A 27,397-nucleotide genomic window follows, 5' to 3' on the forward strand; every position below is an offset into this window, starting at 1 on the left:
CATTAGGAGGAACCACATCAAAGTGAAATTTCTCAAGCAATTTGTCGTTTCGAATGCAAACGAGTCTTCTTGTTGACTCCAAAAACTCACCTTGATTCTAAAGTGAAATTCGCGTATTGGAGATCGAATGTACAATGGCGCAGATTTCCAAACTATGGTAATGTGCTCATGACTTGTTTTATAATGCCATCTTAATTTTGGAGAAAGTTGCATATCTATTGGAGTTTAAGCCATATTAAAAATTCATTAATCTGTTTATTTGTTGGTGTTATAGGAATTTACTTGAGGAAATAAATGTTTGATATTGATGCCCTTCTCGGAGTTTGATCACATAAAGGAAGGAGGTTGCTTCAATTGATATGAGTTTCCACTTTGGGATTTGATCAAATGCAAATTAAACATGAGGAAAAGTGTGATCTATTGTGATCCCGCTCTGATGAGCCTGAAGACCACTCAATCAGGAAGGGATCTGTGCAAATGTTTTCTAGTCAAGGGATTTCCTAGTCAGTCTGCAATTCAAGTTCGATAACCCATTGTTCACTCCATTAATTGCAACAACCATACCAAGGAATCAAGAAAAGTAAGCCCCTTCAAAGGACAATTGGCAAATCAAAACAATGTGGGGTCCTCCATTAGTTTCTGGATTTTAATTCTACCATCCAAAAGAATCTGTTCGGTTTACTGTTTTTTTTTTTTTTGAATCAAGGTTTACTGTTTTTTTTTTGTTGAAAAATGGGTACTTTGTATTGATAAAGATACAAGGTACACCACCCCATGAACCTTATTAAAAAACCTCCCTAAACCTATTTGGAGGAAAAAGAGTGAACCATGAGGTGTAAAGAGCAGGAAGCTAGAAACTAGCTCCTGAGGAAGCAAAACACTGCCAGATATACAAGAGACTACAAAGACACGACTAACCAGATGATGTAAAAACAACACAAACCTCCTACAAAAAGGCGCCAAAAGCACAACTCAACAATAACATCTTAATAATAGAACAACCTCTAACTTCAACCAAGAACATGGAAATCAAGGGAGCTAACAGGCCACAAGAACATCAGTGACTGAACTTTGACCATTTTTTTTTATTTTGAACACTAAACTATAAGAAATTCTAATTATAGCACTATATTTAGTTGTTTTTGTTTAGTTGGGCTAAAAAATAGAGTTTTATTTAGTTGGGCATTTAAGCCCATTTGGAAGGAATGGGATATTTGTTTATTTTTATGAAAATTAAGGGACTTGAGGGATGATTAAACCATTGTGGTGAAAAATCAGTTGTTTTATGCATGGGTTGGGGGCTCACTCCTTAATTCCCCGCAATCCTCTTTGCTTCATATGTCTCATTTCCCTTCTTCCTTTTTTCATCTGAGGCAAAGTTTGCATGCAAAATTTCTTAACTGGCTAAAGAATACAACTTGCAGATACAAATGAAACACAGAACAAGCCTGTTTTGTTTTTGACCTTGTTTTGGCTACAAATGGGCAAAGAGTAATCGATTCCAAGTATCTGGAACTCCCAGCAGGCACCAATGGATGCAATCGACATGTTTCTTTGGATCTGCTCTTTTCTCAGGCGTCAAAAGCTTTCCCCCGTCTCTTTTGCGGAAGACGACTATCGGATAGATCAAAAACGCAACTGATAATTTGAGAAAATAAAAATTGAAGATAAAAGATACACAAAATTTACGTGGAAAACCCCTAAATAATATAGGGTAAAAACCACGACCAGAAGAATTTCACTATGAGAAAATATGAATTACAACTTTTCTCGATCTACCAAGGAGAAAACAATGATAATTCTCTCTTGATAAAAAAGAGAAAACAACTCTCAAGAAACTCTCTAAATTCTCTAGTATTGGAAGAAAGCTAGAATGCTTTGGGATAGTTTTGAAGCTAAATGAGCTAGAATATTTATAGTTGAAGCTTAAGGACTAATCTTATAAATACCTTAAAGTTTAGTGACTAAAGTTGTAATTTTTCCATTTAATTTTCAACCATTTCAGCTACCTAATTTTGAACCAAATTTGCAGGCAACATGGACCAAATTCAGCCGCCCCATTTGCTTGCTTTGACCTTTAACAATCTCCAACTTGAAGATTTGATTGAAACAATCATATCTTCACACCATTCTTTCTACCTTGTACCATCATGTTGCTTACGTCTCTGACAGGTCACAAGAGGATCGACACCAAGTAAACTTATCAGCATTTATCGCCTTTGTCAAGAAATCTGCTATGTTCTCTTTGGTATGGATTTTCCGCATATCTACTGTCACTTCTTCCACCTTTTCACGAATGAAGTGGTATTGTACTCGTATTTGTTTTGTTCTTGAATGAAATGTTGGATTCCTTGTTAAATGCAAGGCGCTTTGACTGTCACAAAACAGAGAGACATACTCTTGATTGTGCCCAAGCTCCTCCAATAACATCTTCAACCAAATTATTTCTTTACTGGCTTGTGTAGCTGCTACATATTCTGCTTCTGCTGTTGACGTAACCATAACTGACTGCAATTTTGAAACCCATCTTACAGCTCCACAACAATTTTGAACACATATCTTGTAGTAATTTGCTTTTATCCAAATCCCCTGGATAGTCAGAATCTACATACCCATTGATTAGTAAATTTGATCCTCCGTAACATAATGCAACATTTGAAGTCCCTTTGATGTATCTCAGGATCTTCATTACTGTATTCCAATGCTCTTTGTCTGGATTCGCCATGTACCGACTAACCACTCCCACTGCTTGTGCAATGTTTGGTCTTGTGCATATCATAGCGAACATTAAACTTCCCACTGCCGATGCATACGGTACTCGAGACATCTCCATCCTCTCTTTTTCACTGCTAGGACTCATACTGGAGGATAATTTGAAGTTAATAGGAAGAGGGATAGAAATTGGCTTACAATCTTGCATGTTGAATCGTGACAAGATCTTCTTCAAGTAATTCTTTTGTGAAAGCCAAATCTTCCTATTACTTCTGTCTCAGTGAATTTGCATCCCTAAATATTGTTTGTTGATCCCAAGTCTTTCATTTCAAATTCCATAGCCAATTGTGCCTTCAATTCTTAATATGATCTTTGTTGGGTCCTGCAACCAACATGTCATCCACATACAACAGCAATATAACAAAATCGTTATCACCAGACCTCTGGAAATAAGCACAAGAGTCTGCATTAAGTCTGTTGTATCCAAGGCACATAATGAAGGAATCAAATCTCTTATACCAACACCTCGGCGCCTGCTTTAGACCGTACAAAGACTTGTTTAACCTGCAAACCAAGTTCTTCTTTTCTTTTTCTTCAAAACCTTCAGGCTGGAGAATATAAATCTCTTCTTCAAGATTTCCATGAAGAAAAGATTTTTTAACATCTAGCTGCTCTAGATGTAAGTTCAATGTAGCACAGATTGCCAAAACTACTCGAACTGTTATTAGTCGAACCACAGGAGAAAAGATTTCATTGAAATCAATACATTCTTTTTGAGCATATCCTTTAACCACCAGTCTTGCACGATACCTCTCCACTTGATCGTCACCATTTCGCTTGATTTTGAAGACCTATTTGTTAACAATTGGCTTCCTTCCTTGTGGTAGTGGCACAAGGTCCCATGTATTATTTTTATGAAGGGCTTCGATTTCTTCTTCCTTGCCATAATCCACAGTGAAGATTCTGAACTGTTTATTACCTCCTGGTATGTTGATGGCTCACTGTCCTATGTTAAAAGGCAGTGTGCAATATTTCCTTCTATAACATAATCTGAGTGTCAATTGGGGCGTCTTCTCACACGATATGATTGACGAGTTGTTGGAGCTTCAGAACTCTCTGGTTCTTGTTCATCATGTGCTGGTTCTGCTTCAGAAGAATCTCCTTGTTCAACCTCTTTTTCCACATGTATCTGTGTAGTCTTTGACTTTTTAGCACTATTATCGTCTTATTTTCTTTGTAGTTTTTCTTCTACAAAGATAACATCCCTACTGATGATCACTTTGCGAACAGTGGGATCCCACAAGCGATACCCCTTTACTCCATCAGTATACCCCAAGAATTTGCATTTCCTGGATTTTGGATCCAGCTTTGAAATTTCTTGGGAGTTGTACATCACGTACACTATACTTCCAAATACATGGAGGTTTAAATAATCAACTGGTTTACCAGTCCGCATCTCCATTGGTGTCTTTAGCTCTATTGAAGTTGATGGAGCTCGATTCATCAAATAACAGGCGGTATTGACTGCTTCAGCCCAGAATGATTTTTCTAGGCATGTATCCCTCAACACTGCTCTTGTTCTTTCTAACAAGGTTCTGTTCATCCGCTCTGCCACTCTATTTTGTTGAGGAGTGTTCGTTACTGTGAACTGTCTTTTGATGCCTTCTTTCCTGCAAAAGTCATCAAATTCTTCACTTGTTTATTCTCCTCCATTATCTGTTCTGAAACACTTGATCTTATTTCCAGAATCAAGTTCCACCCGCGCCTTGAAGTTTTTGAAACTTGCAAATACGTCCGACTTCTTCTTAATAGGGTACACCCAACATCTCCTGGAGTAGTCATCAATAAATGAGACAAAGTATTTTGCTCCACCTAGGGATGTAACTGGTGCTTTCCACACGTTAGAGTGAACCAATTCTAGAACACTTTTGCCTCTAGAATTTGATTTGTTGATTTTCAACATGTGCTGCTTACTTGTTATGTAATACTCACACAAAGGAAGTGTTATCTTTGTTAAACCTGGAAGTAGCTTTTGCTCCACAAGGACTTTTATTCCTTGTTCTGACATGTGTCCAAGTTTATGATGCTATAGCATTGCAGAATCTGAACTACATGAGGCAACAGAGGCTTCTGCTTCTAACAAAGTCTCTCCCTTCAGCATATACAAGTTTGTTGCTATCTTTTCGCCTTTCAGCACCACAAACGCTCCATGGAACACCTTCATGATTCCTTTCTGTGTTTCAATCTTGCTTGCATTATTATCCAACAATCCGTAGGATAATAAAAAAAATTTTAGGCCTTTCACGTGCCGCACATCTCGAACAACTTTAATTGTTCCATCATACATCTTCAATTTGATGGTTCTCATGCCAATGATCTCTAAGGCATGATCATTGCAACTATACACAGATCCTCCTAAGACAGGTTCATAATGATGGAACTATTCTCTTCTTGAGGTCATGTGATATGTTGCTCTCGAATCAATGAGTCATATATCTGCAAATCTTTTTCTGCCTTCTACGGTGGTTAATGCTTCACAACATAGAGAATCTCCATCATCTGAAGTGTTTGTGGTATTGCCTTATGGATTGGAGTTTTTATTTAAACTCCAATAATCATTCTTCAAGTGACCCCTCTTTCCACAGTTGTAGCACTTTAAATTCTTTTTGCTTCTCGACTTTGATCTACCATGTTTGTGACTGCTGCTTTGGCCACGTTCTGTTGATCTCCCTCTCCTCATTGTTAACGCTTCTGCTTGTTGCAGATTTACTTGTCTATCTTCCTTGTTCTTGCGCCGATTTTCTTCTTGTAGAACAACAGTTGCAACGTCATCGAAGACTAGACTGGTGACATTACTGTTTGTCATGTTGATGATGAGTTGATTATACGAATCCGGTAGACTTTGAAGTAGAAGTTCAACATGTTCTTGTTCTCCTATTGTACATCTTAAAGATGTAGGCTGAGAAAATAAAGTGTTCAGTGTGTTTAAGTGCTCCGTCACTAAAGTAGATTCTGGCATGCAGAGAGTGTACAATTTCCTCTTAAGGAAAATTTTATTGTGCAGCGATGTGGCCTCGTACAGTTTGGTGAGATGATCCAATATCTCCTTAGTTGTCTTCTTCTCCTCGATGTTTGACAATACTTCATCTGCTAATGCTAGATGAAAGTTTGCCATAACATTCCCGTCCATTTCGATCCATTTGTTGTCATCTGTGAAATCCATCGGCCTTTCACTGATAGCTGCTAGACAACCGTCTTTCCTCAGGATGACCTTCATCTTCAATTTCCACAATGAGAAATTTCTCCCATTGAATTTTTCAATATCAAATTTCATTGTCATAGCTTCTTTTACAGATAGCTCCCACTATTTCACTATCATGAATAGTTCTCTAGAACCTTCAAAGAATGGGTAATAACTTCTTACTTTCTTATGTTGGAGGATCCACCTTTTGGTAGCAACCACAAAGATAATAAGTATATATTACACACTCTAATCTGGCTCTGATACCAATTGTTGCGGAAGACGGCTATCAGATAGTGGAAAAACGCAACTAATAAGTTGAGAAAATAAAATTGAAGATAAAAGATACAAAATTTACGTATAAACCCCTAAATAATATAGGGTAAAATCCACGAGCAACGGTAGAATAATTTCACTATGAGAAATAGGAATTACAACTTTTCTCGATCTACCAAGGAGAAAACAATGATAATTCTCTCTTGATAAAATGGAAAAAACAACTCTCAAGAAACTCTCTAAATTCTCTAGTATTGGAAGAAAGCTAAAATGCTTTGGGATGATTTTGAAGCTAAATGAGCTAGGGTATTTATAGTTGAAGCTTAAGAACTAATCTTATAAATACCTTAAAGTTTAGTGACTAAAGTTTGTAATTTTTTCATTTAATTTTCAACCATTTCAACTACCTAATTTTGAACCAAATTCAGCCGCCCCATTCTGCCCCCATTTGATTGCTTTGACTTTTAACAGTCTCCGTATAAATGGATGAATGTGCATCGACTCGGTACATTGAGAGCTGCGTTACATTTAGAACCGAAACTGGAACTTTCATTTTCTTCATCACTTTATCTACAACGCTCATCATCTCCTTGTCTGCGGCGAAGTTTCCCCAGAAATTCTTCTTCTTCTTCAATGGCTATGACTCGTTGAAGCATTTCAGCCCATCTTCCCTCCCCCACTCTTCGCTCCTGCACAATAAAGCTTTCTTCTTCTCACATTTGGATGAAACAATTGGCATTAGAATGAAAGGTCAAATTATGATTTTGGTCCCCTACTATGTTTAAATTTGGAATCTCATTCTCTATTTTAATTTCATATAATTTGATCATCTATTGATTTTTCCAAATAACTAACAACATTAGCTATTTGAGTTACTATAATACTTTTTTTGGGTGGTAGAATGGATTACTTTTTATATATAAAAAATTCATCTTAGCGTTTTAAATGTAATAATTATCGGTGTTAAATTATTTGGATTAACTAATAAGATTATAAAAGTAGTTGGATCAAATTACGGTGGCCAAAATCTATATAAGGTTCTCATTTTATGTATTTTTGACAAAATACATAATTGATTCTCAATTTTAATTATTTTTTAACTTTAAAATGTTATACATCACTCTCCAAACCATGACTCTCATTTTAAAGTCTTTAAATTGTAAAATGTTCTATATTAATTCTTGAACTATGATCTCATTTTAAATCAGTCGCTAAATTTCAATTTTTTTAAATTCTTATTAACTCTATTTATTTTTTAAGGACATGATAATTAAACCTGCGACCTAAAAAATTAATTAATTTGTAACTAATTTGAGAATATTCTTTAGAATATCACATTTTAAATTCTCGGGACCTCTAAAATATATTATTTTTAAAAAAAAACCAATAAAGTTAACAACATTTTAACATAATAATCAAAATGAAATGATATTGATAGTTTGAAGATTGATATAGAATGTTGTAGAGGGATTAATTTAGGATGAGGATCATAGTTTAGAGGCCAAAATAAACTGTTTTAAAGTTCAAGAGTTAATTTAGAATGTGGTTATTGTTTAGAAACATCTTGTGCAATTATCTCAGCCTAAATTAATTAACTTTTAAGCGAATTAGAAGGATCAAAACCATAATTTTGAAGGAAAAGAAGGATATCTGAGAAATAGAACGATACTTTGAATGAATAGGTGACATGGTCGTGGAGAACACACGTGTCTTCTTGGGATTTATGTTTGAGTCGGCGATTTGACTAAACTGACACGCCTTTAACGAATATTTACCTTTTTGGCACCGTTTAATATATATTTTCCGAAGTGGCACTCTTTCGGTTGAGCTGGTCAGCTCGACTGCCACGTATTTTGTTTAATAATAAATATTTATTTTTATTATTATTATAAATTGATAATATATTATGTAAAGTGTTTCGATTATAATGTAAGAATTATCAAATGTATTTTGTTAATGTGTGTTAAAGGTGGAGTGAATTATCTACATTAATATGATAGAACAATATATGAAAACCAGTTTTGACTTTATTGTAGTTATAGGAAAAATGTATGAAATTATAATATTACACATATGGTTATATTATTATTTTTGATTTTGATTATCGATCTATTAATTTTATCAGTTAATTATTTAAATGGTATCAATCTAGTCATCTCTTATCAATATTTAACGAAAATATTGATGTATAAGTTAATAAATTAGTATAATTACATATTTAATCTTCAAGACTTACATATTTTATGAAATTAGTCTTATTGAAAATTTAATTTAATAAATTTAATCCTCCAATTAGAACATGAAATGTGTCATCGTATACATAAATTTTTTAATAACTTTTAATTTGTTTAATTTAATATTTTTCTCTACTTAGAAGGTGGAATTATTATTATATTTTAAAAAAAAATTATAACTAATAATATTAATTATTATATTAAATAAATATATTAAAAATATTTATGTATTTAAAAGTTAAAAAAAGTATTTAGGTGTACATACATTAACAAATTATATAAATGCAATAACATTAAATTATTAGAAACAAAAACATTCATTTAAATACAATATTAATTACATAAGAGTTAACGGTTATATAATGATAACAGAGCTGGATATTTTTTTTCTATTGTGCCCGATGTTTCTACAATGCCCACATCGTTTTTGTTCTGTTGACTTCTCCCGAATATCCATATCACAATGTATTCTAGTAGATTTTGGACGACCTGAGTCCCTCAATAGCAATGGATCTGGTACAATTATAAGCCAAGTTTGAATCTCATTTGGGTCTCTTTCGTTTCCTATGGGCGGAAACTCAAATTCATATACCTTGAATACTTGTGAAAGTTGGTATACGGGATCAACATAATTTTTGTAGTCCAAATCCGAATGTGAGCAAGCAGCAATGACATGAGAGCATGGATATTTGAGTGCTTGAAAGAAACCACAATCGCACCACCTCTCTTACAGATTAACTCTGAAAGAGTTAGCTCCAATCCCTTACAGCGGACGTGGCATTTCGGTTACACGAAACAATTCACGGGTGCGAGAAAACTTTGTAACTAACATCCCATTTGATGCAGCCACTTTTTTCTGTAAATCAACTACTAGTCTTGGGTGGTAAATATGTTCGTTTTGCATCCAAGTAAGAGCTTGTCCATCGAGCTTTGCAAAGAGTTGACCCAAACGAAAATAAGTCGTTTTAACCAACGCCGTGACTGGTAAATGACGCGCCCCCTTTAAGGTTGAATTTATTGCTTCAGCCAAGTTTGTTGTCATATGACCATAGCGATACCCCCGTCATATGCATTTGTCCACATTTCTTTGCTGATGTCTATAATGTACTCGCACCCCTTCTTATTTTTGCCAAACAGCTCTTGTAGCATCGACTCAAACCTTTGAGGTAAGAGTTCGTAACCTAAGCCATTAGGAATATGTAATAGTTAATATGAAGTATAAATAAGTAATAAGAAATTGATAGAAAAATTGGGAAAAAGTAACATACCCATCCGCACGACTAACTGACGCCCATCGTTCTTCTTGTATTTTCCGTAATAGTTTGCAGCAATATGACGGACACAATAACGATGTTGAACATGTGGAGGTCTATATATTGTACCCAAAGAGTCCATTGTTGCTTTTATCCCAGCTCATCGGTCTGAAATAATGCATACTCGTTCCCTGGTGACAACATGTAAACGTAAATTTTTAAGGAAAAAAGCCCAAGACTCAGTACCATACAAGAAAGTACCATCAATTTGGACAACTGGTTTACAGTACTTGACTGCATTAATACACTGAGGGTAAGTCCAAAGACACGGTAAAATTGGCAGCGATCGTGAACCATTCGATCATTCACGTAATAATGTTGAGTTTCGAACTCAACAATTGTCCCGGGATTAAGTCTTTGCACAACATGAAACCAACTGGGCATCTCGTTGTAAGAGGAATCCCATTCGCCATGAAGTTTGCAAATGGCATTCTGTTTTGCCAACCACGCTTTTTTATATGAGACAGTGTACCCATATTGTGACTGTATAGCAGAAATCAACACTGCAACAGCTATATGAGAGTTTTGCTTCATAATGGGCATGATTGCTTGACAAATAATGTTGGAGTCCAAGTTGGGATGATCCTGGTTTATACCTGTTGCACAACATGTATGAGGACCGTTGTATCTGGTTAGTTCCCATAAGTTGTTCTTCCTCTTTGATACACGGATCATCCATTGACATCCGTTGTCACGTTGGACGCAGTAGCAGACATATTTCTCCGTGTTAGATCGATCAACTCGGGACTTAACTGAGTTACGAATATTATAACTCTTTATTTCCATCATTGCTTCCTCATTCGATGCGAACTCTATTCCAATATGTAAATTGATGTCATTGACTAATGATTGAAGTCCATAGTTGCCAACATCAGGAAGATCTGGAAATTCAGGCTCATACATTGCATCATAATCAGCCTCATACATATGTGCAGGAAGTTCGGCTGGTGTTGTATTTATCGGAACGTCATCCTCGTCATCATCAGAATGTACGTTAAACTGTGGTGAGTCAGGTTCAACGAATAATCCTGTTTCAGCACCATCTGCACCTGGCTCCCGAAGAGGTTCTTCTGGTGGAGATGAGGGTTCCTCCGATAATCCAATGTTGAGGTCAAATAAGTTCCCGCTTGCGTGTCCTCCCCTTGAACTTGAGGCCATTGTATCATGTGGGATGTGAATAGACTGTCGTCTCGTTGGCATTTCCATATGTAAGTCGAAAACATTGGCAGATGAATGTCTGCCCCTTGAAGTAGAAGAGATGTTGCCATATGGATTATTGGTGAAGCCACGTGGGTTGAGATCATAAGCAGTTACAGATGAATGCCTTCCTATTGAACTTGATGGCATGGTATCTGGCATTGGATCCGCCATTAATGATGTGAAATCATTAAAGATCAGTTGTGTCGGGCTATCAACTTGATCAGCTTGATATGCAATGCCAAAGTGAGAGGAATATGAGAGACCACGAGTTGCACAAACCTCAATAAAAGTGGCATACATTTCAATAAGAGATTGTGAACTCCCCATATGAGCATCAACCATCATAGAAACATCATCATCGTTTGAAAGCTGAAATGATGTATACGTGAGCGGAAAAAGTTCAGTAGAAAATCTGTACTGAAGTGAAGATAGTCTTCTCTGGCCTGCTACACGAATCTTTAACGAAATTTTTGTGATTAACTCCTCAATTGTGATGTTTCTCTTCAAGGTTAAGGGGATATAATGATCTGACTCAAAAACAACCCCCTCTTCAGCTTCCTTAATTTCTCCATCATACAAAACAACAGCAGAAAGACGACTCATTTTCAGAGAATTTGAGAATTTAGAGTTTGGGAATTTGAGAATTTGAAAGCTTGTGAACTGAAGTTTGTTTTGAAAGTTTATAATACGTTGCATATAATAGTGTCTATAATCAGAGTACTATTCACATGAAGGCGCGTTCTCGGGGGCGCGCCTTCCATTATTTTGTCAGAGAATATGTTATCATTGCCCTATTATGTCACTCATGTCCCTCGGGGACACTATTCATATCAGTACCTATTATTTCTCAGGGGACTTGAAGGCGCGTTCCCGGGGGCGCGCCTTCCATTATTTTGTCAGAGAATATGTTATCATTGCCCTATTATGTCACTCATGTCCCTCGGGGACACTAGATATATCAGTACCTATTATTTCTCAGAGGACTTGAAGGCGCGTTCCCGGGGGCGCGCCTTCCATTATTTTGTCAGAGAATATGTTATCATTGCCTTATTATGTCACTCATGTCCCTCGGGGACACTAGATATATCATTGCCCTACTATATCTTCCAGCTTCATCAAAATCGATCAGATGACGCAACCACATACAATGCACCTGGTTGCGAGATTTGTCGGGCATCAATATTCCTCCAATTATTCGTAGAATATATGCCCGAGCACATGCCTTTGCTTGATCCTCTGAAGCATTTTCATTTAAAACCTCAAAATTAGCTTTCAACCAAGATAAAGCTATTCTACCTCCATTAAACTCTGGCGGAGCAACTCCAAGATAATCAATGCACATTGACTGCCAATCACCATCCGCCATACCACACATCATATTTCCGTCGACGGGAAGCCCCAGATGCATAAGACATCCTCCAATGTAATTGTGGCCTCTCCACATGGAAGGTGAAAAGTGTGTGTCTCGGGCCTCCACCTCTCAATCAGTGCAGAAATTAGGACAGGTTCGAGTTTGCAACCGCCAATAATTGTTGCAATATACCCGAACCCGGCAGAAGCCAAATATGGCAAAATACGTTCTGGTGTCGGTATACGTGGATTTTTAATAAAAGTCTCTAAAATACGATCAGTATCCTAAATAATATACATTATAAAATAAAAATAATATAAATTCATAATAACTTTAAAATAAAAATAAATTTAAATATTAACATTAATTATAAAAAATATTACCATATCGCTAAAATGTCTGGAGAAATATCCAATCACAACAGCATTTCGTTTTCCATTATAACTGTAGACAAAACAATATAATTAGCACACAAAAATTAATAATTCTAAAAAATAATAATTATAAATATTATTTTAATAAAAAATAATATTTACATAAATATTAATATAAAATATAATAACTATTTAAAAAATACTAACATAAAAATAAATTTCTTACCATTAATAACAAATTTAAAACTCAAATAGTTGGAGAATTTGAGTTATATAACAGAGGAGAATATGATTTTGGTGTGAAGAATGAGGGAGGGTTGAGGGGGTTTATATAGGGGAGGAGGGGGTAGTTAGGGAAAACGGATGGGTGCATTTATGGTATTTAATGGAAGGCGCGTCCCCGGGGATGCGCTTTCCACACGTGGCAGTCGAGTCAGTGAAGGCGCGTCCCCGGGGATGCGCCTTCCACACGTGGCATTCAACTCAGCGAAAACACGGGTAAAGCGCGTCCCCGGGGACGCGCCTTTCGTCAGCTCAACCGAAAGGGTGCCACTTCGGGAAATATATATTAAACGGTGCCAAAAAGATAAATATTCGTTAAAGGCGTGCCAGTTTGGTCAAATCGCCGTTAGCTCATGTCTTCAGACCGATTTTGTAGGCAACCGGTGTGTCCAGCTGTGCGTAACCCTCTTCACCATTGGCGAACGAACCCCACCTGTTCTTAAAACAAAAGGTAATATCAGAAATTACGAACTCCAATTCAAATTCAATTTTAAATATATAAATCGTGTAAAGAAATTTTAATCGAGTCGGATTCAAATTTAAATAATAATGTTCAATTCAGATTAAATTAAATTTTGAGCATCGAGTTTCGATAGAGCTTAATTCGGGAGGATACAAGGATAGACGAAAGGAGAACTTACAATGATTTGACTCTAATGCCATACATCCACCAAACGTAAGTATTGAAGGCAAGTATATCAGCTCCCTCCCAGTCTTTGGAGGTATTTGAAACTGAATCTACTTTGATTATTCTCTTCTTCGCTTCCTTGATATTGATATCCGTATTGGATTGAACTAGAAATGGAGCCCAGTGAAAATTGTTGCATTGTATTCCTGAAGAAGAAAAGGTATTCACAGGGTACGGTTAAGTCACACACACACACACACATTTTATATATATATATATATTATTTTTCACTCTAAACCCAAATCTTATCCGGTTCGAATATATAGTTCGTAATACTTGATCTGATTCAATCTGAATTCAAATTAAAGAAAATAGAAAATATTAACTTTATAAGATTAGATCAGATAGTTTAAAAGAGAATGGTGCTATTCTTTGAGGACTAGTGTTTGGGAATTTACAACTAGTTTGGGAATTTAAGTCTACAGGAGGAGGTGTGTGCACGTTGTCAATAGGTTGAGAAATATTCTGAACATATATTATCTTGTAATTACTTTGTATAATAACATTTTTAATCCATATACATTCTATCAATTTAGTCATAATTCAAAACAATCCAATAAATTAGGACTGAGCAACGAAACCGATAAAACTTAAAAATCGATCCGAATTGAATAATGCGGTTCAATTCGGTTCAGATTTTTTAATTTGCAGTTTGGTTTGAAAAATAAATATACAATTCGGTTCGATTTCGGTTTTTCCATATGAAAATCATCTGAATCGAATTAAACTGAATTAAAGAATAAAAAAATAAATATCCAAAATAAATTCATTTTGAATTTATTATAGGACAAAAATAAAATCTTAAAACTAATAATATTTTTTTATAAATTTAAATTTATATATTTGCACTCAATATAAGCTTTAAATTTGTTTTTTTAAGGTTGAGTTTGAAAAATAGTGAAAATTCAAAAACCGCAAAATCAAACAAAACCAAAAACTGCGGTTTTTATGCCATTCAATTTTTGGTTTCAATTTTTAAAAACCCACAAAGTGCGACTCGATTCATATTTTAGTGAAAATCAAACCGAACTGAACTGAATACAATCCTACCATAAATAACACCTCATATTTGAAAACTCTTTCAGTTTACTCTTTTTTTTCTTTCAATTTACCAAATAATATCGCTATTTCATCTAATATTTAACGATTAATGACTTGTTTACAATAATATTTTAATTGAGTGATTAAATTATAACCTTTTAAAAATAACTCAATTATAATTGAATTAATAATAGAGTGATCCGAGAGTATTTATTTTTTAATTTTATCTCAACCCTGCAACAAGAAATTGTTAACTTTGAGTCCTATTGTATATGTTAGACCTGAACTGATATTTAATATTCTAATAATTTTAGAATTGACAAATAAAATTATTAATATAATATTATTTTAAAAAATTTAATTAAAATTTTATAAAAATTTTGGACTAATTTGAATATGTTATATAGAATGCAATCAACTCAAATGAAAGGAATAAAATGTTTCTTACTTAGGCAAGTAACAGTCGTCCGGCTGCCACTCCCAATGACGGTAATCAAACTCAAGCTGGCAATTTTTCTCACAAGAAAAATGCCTCTCCACGTACGGGCAACTCTTATCGATGTACAAAGGCCTGATAGAAGGGTTGAACACCCAGTTCCCCCTAGTAATATCATATTCAGGGTATCAAATAGCGTTCCGAAAATGTTACAGAGGCCGCAATATTACGGTCGCGCCACCGTCTGTAACCGTTATACATGGTTTTTACGGTAGGTCACGGATTCACATCGATCGCGGTCGATTGTGCCTGAAATTTAACGGGAAACGGACGATTGCGTCGATAATGGGACACAATCACCGTTATTCCAACGGTTACTGCAAAAATAAAAATTAAGGAAAGATGATTTTTTTTGTGTTCATCATCCCCAAGCCTATTTTTTTTTTCTTTCTTTTCAAATTCACATTATTATACATGCATGTTGAGATTCAAAAGGAAAAAGAAAATGAAAAAGTAAAAAGGAAGAACAAACATGTTTTGTGGGTCTCGTCGGAGTGGAATTCACTGTAATCGGAGAAAGGAATCTTCGTTGAAGCTTAAGATTGTTGAAGAAAAAGAGAAAAGCATTCACGCTATGGATTTAGGCTAGAGCATGTTATGGTTTTGAAGTTTTTTACCTGTTTTTGATACACGCATGTTGAGTGTTGAGATAAGAGAGTGGAAGAAATGAGGAAGAAAGGAGAGAACGTGCGGGGGAGGGGATAGAGTTTAGGATTAAAATATTTTATGGTTTATTAGGCTTAAAACAAAACATTTTGGGCCCATTTTTTTAAAGTAAGTTATAAAATATATCTTTAAGGAATATATTAATTTGTCATCCTTCCACTTTTTAAAATTTATAATTTAATCTATAGTTTAGAATGTAAACTTTAATTTTTTTTAATTTAGTCATAATTTCAGTAATTTAAATAATAATGTGTTCAGCATGTTATTATGAATTAATTATCTTATCCTATTACCGATATTTTAAAGTCTTCTATATAGTTAAACTATATTATATATATATGTCATTTTAGCTTAGAAAACATTCTAAAAATCATTAAAAATTACTCCTTATAATTATAGTTATAATTATTATGTTTTATGATAAGTTGTGCGAAATTTAAAATAATTCATGACCGCGGCACCCGCAGTAACCGTGATGGCATCCGTTATGTCCGAAACCACAATAAACGCGACGCGGCCGCGAACGCTATTTAAATCCCTAATCACATTCTTCCAGGTCGAACTTGAACTTGTCGTCGAGTTCAGGGGTTTCCACCATTTTCCCTGTAAATTAATCAGGAAGTTATATGAAAAGGAGTATTGTTCTCGTCTAGGGTTCGAGCAACTGTATCTCCGGTGTGTTATAAAACTGTTGGATCACTTACTAGATTTTACAGCAGCACTTCTTCTAGCACAGGATCGAGCCTTGAGAAGAGAATTCGAAGAGATGAAGCTTAGCCTTTCAGTATATAAGAGAGCTAGGAATGCAAAGCTGCAGAGTGTAACCGTGACAATAGGAAGATGTAGCTTTCCTCTGCATGATTTCATCATGACTGCTGAAGGAGATGATGATGCTACAAAGCTCATGTTCAAAGAGAAAGGCTAAGAAAAACATGAGAAGTTGCTTTACGGTACACAATGAGCAATGTCCTTGTCTAATTTGTAGCTTAATGAGCCCCTGTGGTGGTTCATGTCGTAGTCGAAAGTAGGGATGAACGCATAAATTTATGCAATATGAACTTAAAAAATTATATTAAAAATTTTAAGGAGTATGAAAATTATATTAAATTTTTAAGGGGTACGGAGTTATAAAATTTGGGGTACCAAATTAGATAGTCAATATAAAATACAAATAAAATATAAAATATAAAAGAATTTGAAAATTTTACGGGTGCAACCGCACCCCAACACCCCCTCGATCCATTCTGGTTGAAAGATCTACCTGTTGTTCACAGAAAAAGTAATACTTCAGCCCCACTTGTCCATTTAATCTGCTATAAATTTGTGTTTATGTGGTAGCTTCCACTTCCAACCTCTTCGCAGGTACTCCTTGATGGCCTCAATAAGATTATTGTTGATGCTTTTATGGGTAAGGCTAATGTCAAATATACAAAGTTGGTAAGGATTAAAATATCCTTCAATTTTCTATTTATTCAGTTTTGGGTAAATTAGGTGTTTAGTATCTAAACTATCAGTTTTGGTCCGTTTTGATACCGAAACTTTCAATTTTTCAAAATCATACCTAAAGTTTAGTTTTTGTTTCATTTTAGTATCTCGCTGTTAAAAACTTTAGTTTTTGTTTTATTTTAGTACTCTGGTTCAAAATTTATTGTTAAATTTTGAAAAAAAAACTGAAAGTTTAGGTACTAAAACGGACCAAAACTTATAGTTTAGGTACTAAACACGTTAAATTTTTAACGGCATGAAATAAAATAAAACGAAAACTAAACATTATGTACAATTTTGAAAAAACTGAAAGTTTAGATATTAAAATGAATCAAAACTAATAATTTAAGTACTAAATGCATAGTTTACTCTTATTTTTTTTTCTATTTTTTTCTATTATTGGCCTGATGAATCTGCATCATGCATGCGATGCTGTTTAGTTTGGTTAAGCTGTTAACTAAGGTTGTTAGTCAGTTGTTAAAAGCAGTTGACAACTTTTTCCGAGATACAAGGAAGCTATTGTTTATATACAGCTCCAAGGAGCAAGCATATGCTTAACAGACTAACAGACTTGTCAACTGCTTTTAACAACTGACTAACAACCTTAGTTAACAGCTTAACCAAACTAAACAGCATCGCATGCATGATGCAGATTCATCAGGCCAATATCTATGATCGATTATCATAGAGGGGGCTTTACCATTTTGTATAAATAGACGATTCTATTTGTGCATATATGGAAAAGGGACGCAGTCATTTTTTGTTTGTTCATTAGTTTATGTTTCGTTTCATCGTGGGATACAACAATTTCAGATCTAGAAATATTTTTTAAGGTATATATATATACATTGATAACAAAAAAATTTATAGCATAAATAAAATTTTAGGATAAACACCATTAGTTAAGATTTTAAATTATGATTACGATGGTGTTTTTAATTACGTTGCGTTTATTGTAATTACGGCTGTGACGGGCATTATTACGGTCACGTGGGTATCGTAGGTGAGAAATAATTGTTTCAGACAATATTTTTTTTCGTTATATAACGGATGCTATTTCGATAGTAACCGTTATTTAAATCCGTAGCATCAATAAGATGAAAAACTAAGGTGAATATAGGCAGTAAAAACGTTAGATCTGCGGCTGCAATAGATACTTCACTGTGGAGTTCACTGATCTTGCATTTTAACCATTAATCTAAAGATTAATCTAAATATTCTCTTCCTCAGACGTTGTTGAGCAATGTGTATGCAAATGAAAGCTCTTTCACCCCCATGAAATCGATGGTGGAGAAAATCAAAAGGGCAATGGTGGTAGGGTGATAATTTACTCCAAAATTGACGGATTTCAATTTGATTCGATTTGATAGTATCAATTTTTTTAAAAATTATTTGGGTATGGGTTAGATTTTATATAAGGTAAGATCGGGTTCATATCGAATTTGGACGAAATATGAAAAACCTCCTATCCGATCCGAGAGTAATAGTGTATTTTTTGTATAAATTTATGGATGTTATAATACTTCTTCTTGGTAGCAGAACTTGGTGATAAAGTTTGGGGGTTAAATTAAAACTTTAAAATATTTGTAAGTTTAAATTAAAATTTTCAAAAATTTGAAGGGTTTAATTTATATTTTTTCCAAAAAAAAATATTAAGGTCTAACTAAAATTTTTGAAATTTTGAGAGGCTTAATAAGAATTTTTTTTAAAATTATGAGAGGGAATTTAATTAAGAACATTTAAAAAATTTAAAGTTAAATATGAATTTACCAAATTATTTTTTTTAAAATTTAAAAGGTCTAAATTATATTTTTTAAAATTTTAGGGGACCATAACCTCACTAGCTCTGCTTATGTTTCGCTACTGTTTTTTCTTTTTATAATTTTTAAATTAAATCCTTATCTTATATCAGATCAATTTAGGTCAAATCGAATTTATACTCCAAATGATCAAATCTTTCCGACGACACATACAATCAGGTGCCTTATTTTACTAGAAAAGAATCGAAGTCTTTCCGCTAACACATCCAATTCAACCCTCAAACATTAAATAATAATACTCGCAAAGTAGATTAGTTAAAATATATTCAAACGTTTGAATGATAATATAAATAGAGTAATTACACACAAATTGTTCATTATAAAACCTGAAGTGGTACTCTATAGTCGGGGATTAGTTGTGTATTTTGCCCTATTTTATTTTTATTTTAATCATTGATTGAGAGTTCGTTCCGTACTTTTTTTTTGTCCTCCTGGAACTGAAGGCTTTGCCTTGATTAATCCGAACCAACCGGGGTCACAAACCTAATTTTGGTGGGTGAATCTCCCAGCGAGATTTTCTGCATACATAAGAACTCGAACTCGAGACATGCTTAAACGATATCAAGCTACCTACTACTTGAACCAACCGTTGGTGGTTTCTATCCGTACTTTGAATATGAAACTAAATATGCAGAAATTGGACCGAAATTTGTTCATATCTAAAGTCAAATTGAATATTATTTGTTGGTACATGCCGACCTAATGTGGATAATATATATATATATATATATATATGGCTACCATTTTCATTGTATTTATCAATTAAATGAGAACAATGCATTCAAGAAACCATGCATACAAAGGATAAGATGCAATGACTTTGAAAATTTTACAAAGTTTAGAGGTGAAGATTTTAAAACCTTTCTTCATACACAATTTGATAAATGAAAACATTTAGTTGGCGACCTTCATTTTTTGAATATTGCCAATATCCCATGACTTTTCTCTTCTCATTTGCTGCAAGCAATTTGCTGGCTTCACGTAACAAGCATATCCGTTCGACAACATAATAAAATGGTTTTTAGTTAACCTGATTTATATAGAAGTGAGTAAAATCTATTTCGATTTGGAAGTTTGATTTAAGCGGACTGAAAATTCATACATTCGATTTAATTCAAAAAAAAAAAATAATGAATCATCTAATTAATTAACTCAAATTTTTTATTCAAATCAACTCAATTAATTCGAATATTTTAATCATAGTTAACTCGAAATTATTTGGTCTACAAAAGGCAACTCCTTGCCTAACTTCTTGAAGATCATTGATCATGCCTCTAAGTTACCCACATACCACTAGCTCTATAAATACCAAGCCATCACTGAACATCAAGGCACGAATCAACAGAAGCAAGGCATAACAAACACAATGAAGGCTACATTATTTTCGGCACTTACTTTCCTTCTCTTCAGCTCAACAATAGCCGCTGATCAACCCGATGCAGTGCTTGACGTGTCGGGTCAAGAGCTCCGGACCGGCACCGATTACTATGTTTTACCGGTCATCCGCGGTAGAGGAGGCGGGCTCACTCTCGGCAGTGCCACCAACGCTGACCCCAACACCGGTTGCCCGCTCGTCGTCGTTCAAGAGCAGCTGGAAGTGTCGAGCGGTCTCCCACTATATTTTTCACCTGTGAACGTCGAGCAACAAGGCGGTATTGTACGTGTATCCACCGATTTCAACGTCATATTCAACGCTTCTTCGATTTGTGTCCAAAGCACTCAATGGGTACTTGCCTTCGACGAATCTTTACAGAAGTTCGTGGTGGCGACCAGCGGGCGTGAAACTCTGAACAACAGGTTTAAGATCGAGAGATTTGAAGATGATTATAAGCTTGCTTTCTGCCCCGGGGTGTGCGATACCTGCAGACCTGTATGTGGGGACTTGGGTGTTTTTATTGATGATGATGGGATTAGGCGCTTGGTGCTTGCTGATGAGCCATTGAAGGTTATGTTTAGGAGGGCTTGATGTAGTCGTGCACATCGAGACCTTATTTCCCTTGGATTTACTACCCCACACCTTTTAGCTTTTCAATTTTATGTAATATTTATTTATATGATGCCAATAAGATCGCAATAATGTAAATCTTGGGAAGTATTATTATATATAAAAAAAACATATAATTTGATTACATCTACATCTGCAGATAGATCTTGAAAGTAACTATAAATCTAAAAGTATTTAACATAAGACAAGCTGCCAACGAATCCAAACTTCGAAGTTGTTAGAAGAGTTTCCTGTATCATGCATCGATTTTATCTGCAATTGCCTGCGATCACATGTGTTCAACAATCATATCCTGACAACTGTCTAACAAAGTCATTATTTTTCACGAGTTTGGACTGCAGAAGAATGATACCCAGGAGATCACGACAAGTGGACCAACAACAGTAGCTACTATATTATTTCACGACTAGAGCTTGACAAAGTCTCCATTATTACGTCTTTCATAGGGTTAATCACTGAAACTAAGTAAACCAAAAAGAAAAAGCTAGTCTTTGTTCCAAAACAACATCCCCAGAAACTTTGAAACAGAAAAGGATAAAGCTTCACCTCTATTCGGATTTACCACGTTCGCTAAACGCACGCTTCAGAAAGCGGTTCAGCATCCCCACGTCCAAAAGAAACGAAATTTCTTGCTTTTAGTTTTAGTTTTAGAGTTCCCATTTTTTTGTTAGTAATCAACTAATCATCTTATGGAGTTTCTTTGGTTTCAGCAAAATGTGCAGCGTGGGGATTTGAAACCAGAAGATTTGGATTTGCCAGTTGCTATCCACTATGGGATCCCTTCTACTTCATCATTCTTGCTTTTGATCCTATACAGCGCCTATTGGCTATTGGGACTTTGTGAGTTTCAAGCTTTAACTGCTAAGCATTATCAATTTGGTTTTTGTTCTTCCTTTTAGGATTAAGAAATCATATTGATCCTTTGAATGTGTTAGATAAGCATGCTTCAAATTTAAGATTGTGTTCGACTGATCACTACGGTTGTGCTTACTGTTGTGATCGTTTTTTATTGTATCCTGGGAGATCGACGTCCAACGTTACTCAAACCACCGAAGAGAGGACGAACCTGTCTTAAGGAATATGTTCATACAAACCTCAACAAAATTCTTCTTCTGTTTATCTAACTCTGCTCATCCGATTTCATGTCAAAATACGAGTAAACAGTTTCATTTTTTACTTTAATTCTTTATTTATTTTGTTTCGTTCGATTATATAATAATATTTGTTAATTATTATTATTATTTTATGTCTCGGATTAATCATTTTGTCTAACAATCTTAAGACATATTTTTTTATTCGAAACAAGATTCTTTGAATTTAACGAACGAAGTAACAAATGTCGGATATTATTTGTGAGTTCGAATCAATTTGTATGTTCCAAAAAAAACGAATTGCATGTCATTAGGAGGAACCACATCAAAGTGAAATTTCTCAAGCAATTTGTCGTTTCGAATGCAAACGAGTCTTCTTGTTGACTCCAAAAACTCACCTTGATTCTAAAGTGAAATTCGCGTATTGGAGATCGAATGTACAATGGCGCAGATTTCCAAACTATGGTAATGTGCTCATGACTTGTTTTATAATGCCATCTTAATTTTGGAGAAAGTTGCATATCTATTGGAGTTTAAGCCATATTAAAAATTCATTAATCTGTTTATTTGTTGGTGTTATAGGAATTTACTTGAGGAAATAAATGTTTGATATTGATGCCCTTCTCGGAGTTTGATCACATAAAGGAAGGAGGTTGCTTCAATTGATATGAGTTTCCACTTTGGGATTTGATCAAATGCAAATTAACCATGAGGAAAAGTGTGATCTATTGTGATCCCGCTCTGATGAGCCTGAAGACCACTCAATCAGGAAGGGATCTGTGCAAATGTTTTCTAGTCAAGGGATTTCCTAGTCAGTCTGCAATTCAAGTTCGATAACCCATTGTTCACTCCATTAATTGCAACAACCATACCAAGGAATCAAGAAAAGTAAGCCCCTTCAAAGGACAATTGGCAAATCAAAACAATGTGGGGTCCTCCATTAGTTTCTGGATTTTAATTCTACCATCCAAAAGAATCTATTCGGTTTACTGTTTTTTTTTTTTGAAAAATGGGTACTTTGTATTGATAAAGATACAAGGTACACCACCCCATGAACCTCATTAAAAAATCTCCCTAAACCTATTTGGAGGAAAAAGAGTGAACCATGAGGTGTAAAGAGCAGGAAGCTAGAAACTAGCTCCTGAGGAAGCAAGACACTGCCAGATATACAAGAGACTACAAAGACACGACTAACCATATGATGTAAAAACAACACAAACCTCCTACAAAAAGGCGCCAAAAGCACAACTCAACAATAACAGCTTAATAATAGAACAACCTCTAACTTCAACCAAGAACATGGAAATCAAGGGAGCTAACAAGCCACAAGAAGATCGATCAAAACTCCAATCTGTACATCCAACAGCTCCAAAACGAACAACAATTGATCCAGGCCCCCTTATCCAATCTAACAAAAATAAGTTGATCTCGAAAACCGAAAGCAATCACCTAAAAACCCCAACAAAACTCTAAAAAAAATGACTACGCAATACTAACGACAATAACTACTAAAGAGCCACCATTTCGAGACTAACAACCATAAGTCCAAGTTTTCTATCTACAGATACTGCCTCATGTGCTTAACAGAAATCATTTGAAAGCAACAACATTGTTACAGCTTTAGAATTTTAAATTCTAATTAAATTTTGTTGTTATAAAATTGGATGGCAAAAGAATCTATTCATGATATGAAATGTTGATTCCTACTATGACATCAAATAAAATTTAACAATATCGATGACCATGATTCATATTGTGAAGCATGTTAAATTCTATGGATAGAATTTCAAAACATGACAATGATGGATGTTATATTTGATCGTGTTGAATATGTTCAAATATATGCATTATGATCCTCATAATATTAGAGAGGGTGTTGTAAACTTTATTATCGCATTTAATATTGTTAAAGCTTCAAAATACATCTTGAATACACTTTAGTGTATAATATCCATAAGACAACTAAAGAATTATGGATGTTATTGAGTCATGAATACAAAGCAGAAGAATCGAACATGACATGATGAACGTCATGAGATATTTTGAATTGTCACAGGACATGTGGGGAGGGAGATGTCTTATCAGTTAATTACCTTTATTTAAGGTGTCCCACAAGAAAACGGATAAGACACCATATGAATTAGGGAAAGGTAGAAAACCTTCTTACAACTACTTGAAAGTGTAGAGATATCTTTCAAAGGAAATGACTACAAATAATTTTGAAGCATATTCCTGAATGGTTAAAGTGTGTGCCCAAAATATGCATATATTGTGACAAGTAACATTTGGTAAAGCACGTAATGTAATGTATAATGGTAAGTTGAGACACATGTGTCGTGACATAATATCATTAGACAACTGGTCTCAATTGGAGTTATCTCTATTGATTTTGTAAGATCAAAAGATAACATTTCAAATCCGTTAACCAAAGGGTTGAATCAAGATCAAGTTAATAAAACATCGAAAGGAATGTGACTAATGCTCATTAATATTTAAGGCGCTATGTGAAGGAAAACCCAACTTAATTGACTAAAGATCTCAAGATCTAAGTTCAATGGAACAACCTACTTGCATAGACCTTGTGAGGTTACTATGGGGGGTTCTTATCCCCAAGTCCATTCATATGATAAAAACAATGACTAAAATGTAGAAAAGGTTAAGCAATGCTTTTAATGACCACTATGTATTTCGGTGAGCCGAACAACATAAGTCACTTATGTGAGAGTGAAGTGGAGCCGCTTCAAGGAGATTATTGGGGCATAGTTCTCTAAGCTCTTGTAGAACCAGGAGATGTCCACGGCTATATGAACATGAGAATCAAATTCTTGTCAGGGAGATATTTGTGTGAGGTATGTCATCGCTTACACAAACGACAAGACAACTCAAGGATATCACATCTTCTGGACAGCCAGTAAGGTAAACTATTTTTACAAGGGAAAGTTCAAAGGGGATGTATACCTATCCTATGCAAATATCGAATGTAGAATCTATCACCACATCAAGTAAGTATTTGAAATCATCAATTTCATTCATGTGGGGTATTGTTGGAAAAATTAATAATAATTGAATAAAATTGATCCCTTTTAATAATAAGTTATGTCAATTGGTGAATAGACTTATTATTTGATATAAAGTTGCATCCATTCAATTATACCTATTAGCTTTTCAACAAATCTCTTCATCAAAAGGTCATAACCTTTTGATTAATTTCCTCTCCTCTATAAATAGGTTAGTTAATGATCAATCTTAGAAACAATTCTCAACATTGGAATAGGAAAACTCTTAGAAATTCCTTCCAAAGTTCATTATGTCTGGTGTAAGAGAAAGATAAGATGTGTTCGATTGATCACAACGGTTGTGCTTACTGTTGTGATCGTTTGTTGTTGTATCTTGGGAGACCGACGTTCAACGTTACTCAAAGCACCGAGGAGAGAACGAATATGTCTTAATGAAACTATTCATACATGCCTCAACAAAATTCTTCTTCTATCTATCTAACTCCGCTCATCCGATTTCATGTCAAGATACGAGTAAACAATTTCATTTCTTTACTTTAATTCTTTATTTATTTTGCTTCATTCGATTATATAATAATATTCTTTATTATTATTATTATTTTATGCCTCGGATTAAGCATTTTGTCTAACAGTTTGTGCCTCCATTTGTATGCTAATGAGATTTCATTTCTATAGGGGAAAGATAAAACATTTCATATGATGAATCATACGAAACCTTGCTGTTGGACCACCACTTTCAAGAAAGATGGAAGATATGCCTGATGTTCAGTATAAATAGATGAGCGGATGCGAAGTGGCCTTCATCTCTCTCTTGGCTGATTCAAATGATTTCAGGTACTACACCATCATCTAATAAACCAATGCTGTTGAGAAAGTTTCAAATTTAATGAAAAGAAATCATTCAGAGAACTTGTGTTGTTTCTAGGATCCTGGAATCTCTGCCTTGTCTACATGATCGGGTGCTTGCAGCGGCTTCCGGTGCTCTGCCATTCATATCTCTTCAAATCAGAAGAAGAATAGGTCACTGGAATATTTTTCTAGGTTATGTTTCTGACAAACAAAACTGCTTATCGTTTTACCGTATTAACGCAGGGGATCGCACCGGGGACTTTTGGTGGTAGTTAAGTTTTTAAAGGAGGAAAAGTGAATACATCTTTGTTGGTAATGCTTATCCCCATTGAGTGGGAAATCCATTGGTATTGGGTATTTAACGATTACATTCTGCACTTCTTGTTGAGTGATAGAGGACAAGAGGTTTTCTTATGTGTTGTCATTGTCCGGCTTGGCTCGGCTTGTGTTTATGGACGAGGTTCGTGGCAAGTGACAATATGTGTCTTTAACACGTATGTGTGAATTCTATCTTTTTAGAGAAATTTGTAAGGCATTTTTCTTTGAAAGAACAAATAAAATTGGGAAAGAATTTTTAGTCTGATATTTATAGGTCGTGTTTGATTTAAATTTCAGAGTGTAACAGTTGAGATTAATTAGACGTCGTTTTGATTTCTGAAATTTAAACTAATTTCTTAAATTTAAACTTGTGTAACGTTGGATGTATCTGGACTGCTTTACATCTCTGTTCAAAGGGAATTAACAGCTGATTATTATGCCTGTTACAGAGTACAGTAATATTATCAAGAGTTACAAACGGCTGGAAATTAACTATGAATTTTGGATTGTTTTGAGGCCAAGTTCATTTGTTTAATTCAGCTGGATTGTTTTGAGGCCAAGTTCATTTGTTTAATTCAGCTGTTACGACAAAGTTTAAATCCAATAATTAAATCAGAAATAAATTTGATGCACATTGGATCATGTTGCCCCTTACGTGAAGCCTATAATAGAGAGGCTATTCAAGCTTCTCAACTCACCCAATTCACTCTCAAACAATTATCTCAAAAGCTCTCACAGCTACTAAGAGATTTCAGGCGATCTAAGGAGCAATACCATCGGTAGTCCACTCTGGTTTCGGGTGACGATCCGCCTATTGGAGCGATTACACGTATCTGGGCGAATTCGTTTTTAAGGCAGTAGCTCTACCACGACACAGTTAAGGATTTTGAATTTTTTTCTTTAAATTTATTATTCTCAATCAGTGCTAACGGTGTGAT

At 34.7% G+C, this 27,397-nt stretch overlaps 1 protein-coding gene and 1 pseudogene across 1 annotated transcript; one reads left to right on the top strand and one right to left on the bottom strand.

Annotated features, from left to right (window-relative positions):
- Positions 1 to 1,474: 1,474 nt before the first annotated feature.
- Positions 1,475 to 16,780, bottom strand: LOC120142914 (annotated as a pseudogene).
- A 3,747-nt stretch (positions 16,781 to 20,527) lies between these two features.
- LOC120142702 (kunitz trypsin inhibitor 5-like) lies at positions 20,528 to 21,308 on the top strand. Its single transcript, XM_039157217.1, has one exon. The coding sequence runs from the start codon at positions 20,546 to 20,548 to the stop codon at positions 21,143 to 21,145; it is 600 nt and encodes a 199-aa protein (XP_039013148.1). The 5' UTR covers positions 20,528 to 20,545; the 3' UTR covers positions 21,146 to 21,308.
- The last annotated feature ends 6,089 nt before the right edge of the window (positions 21,309 to 27,397 follow it).

This window comes from Hibiscus syriacus, unplaced genomic scaffold (assembly GCF_006381635.1).
Source record: "Hibiscus syriacus cultivar Baekdansim isolate YM2019G1 unplaced genomic scaffold, ASM638163v2 tig00110831_pilon, whole genome shotgun sequence".
NCBI classification, from domain to species: Eukaryota; Viridiplantae; Streptophyta; class Magnoliopsida; order Malvales; family Malvaceae; genus Hibiscus; species Hibiscus syriacus.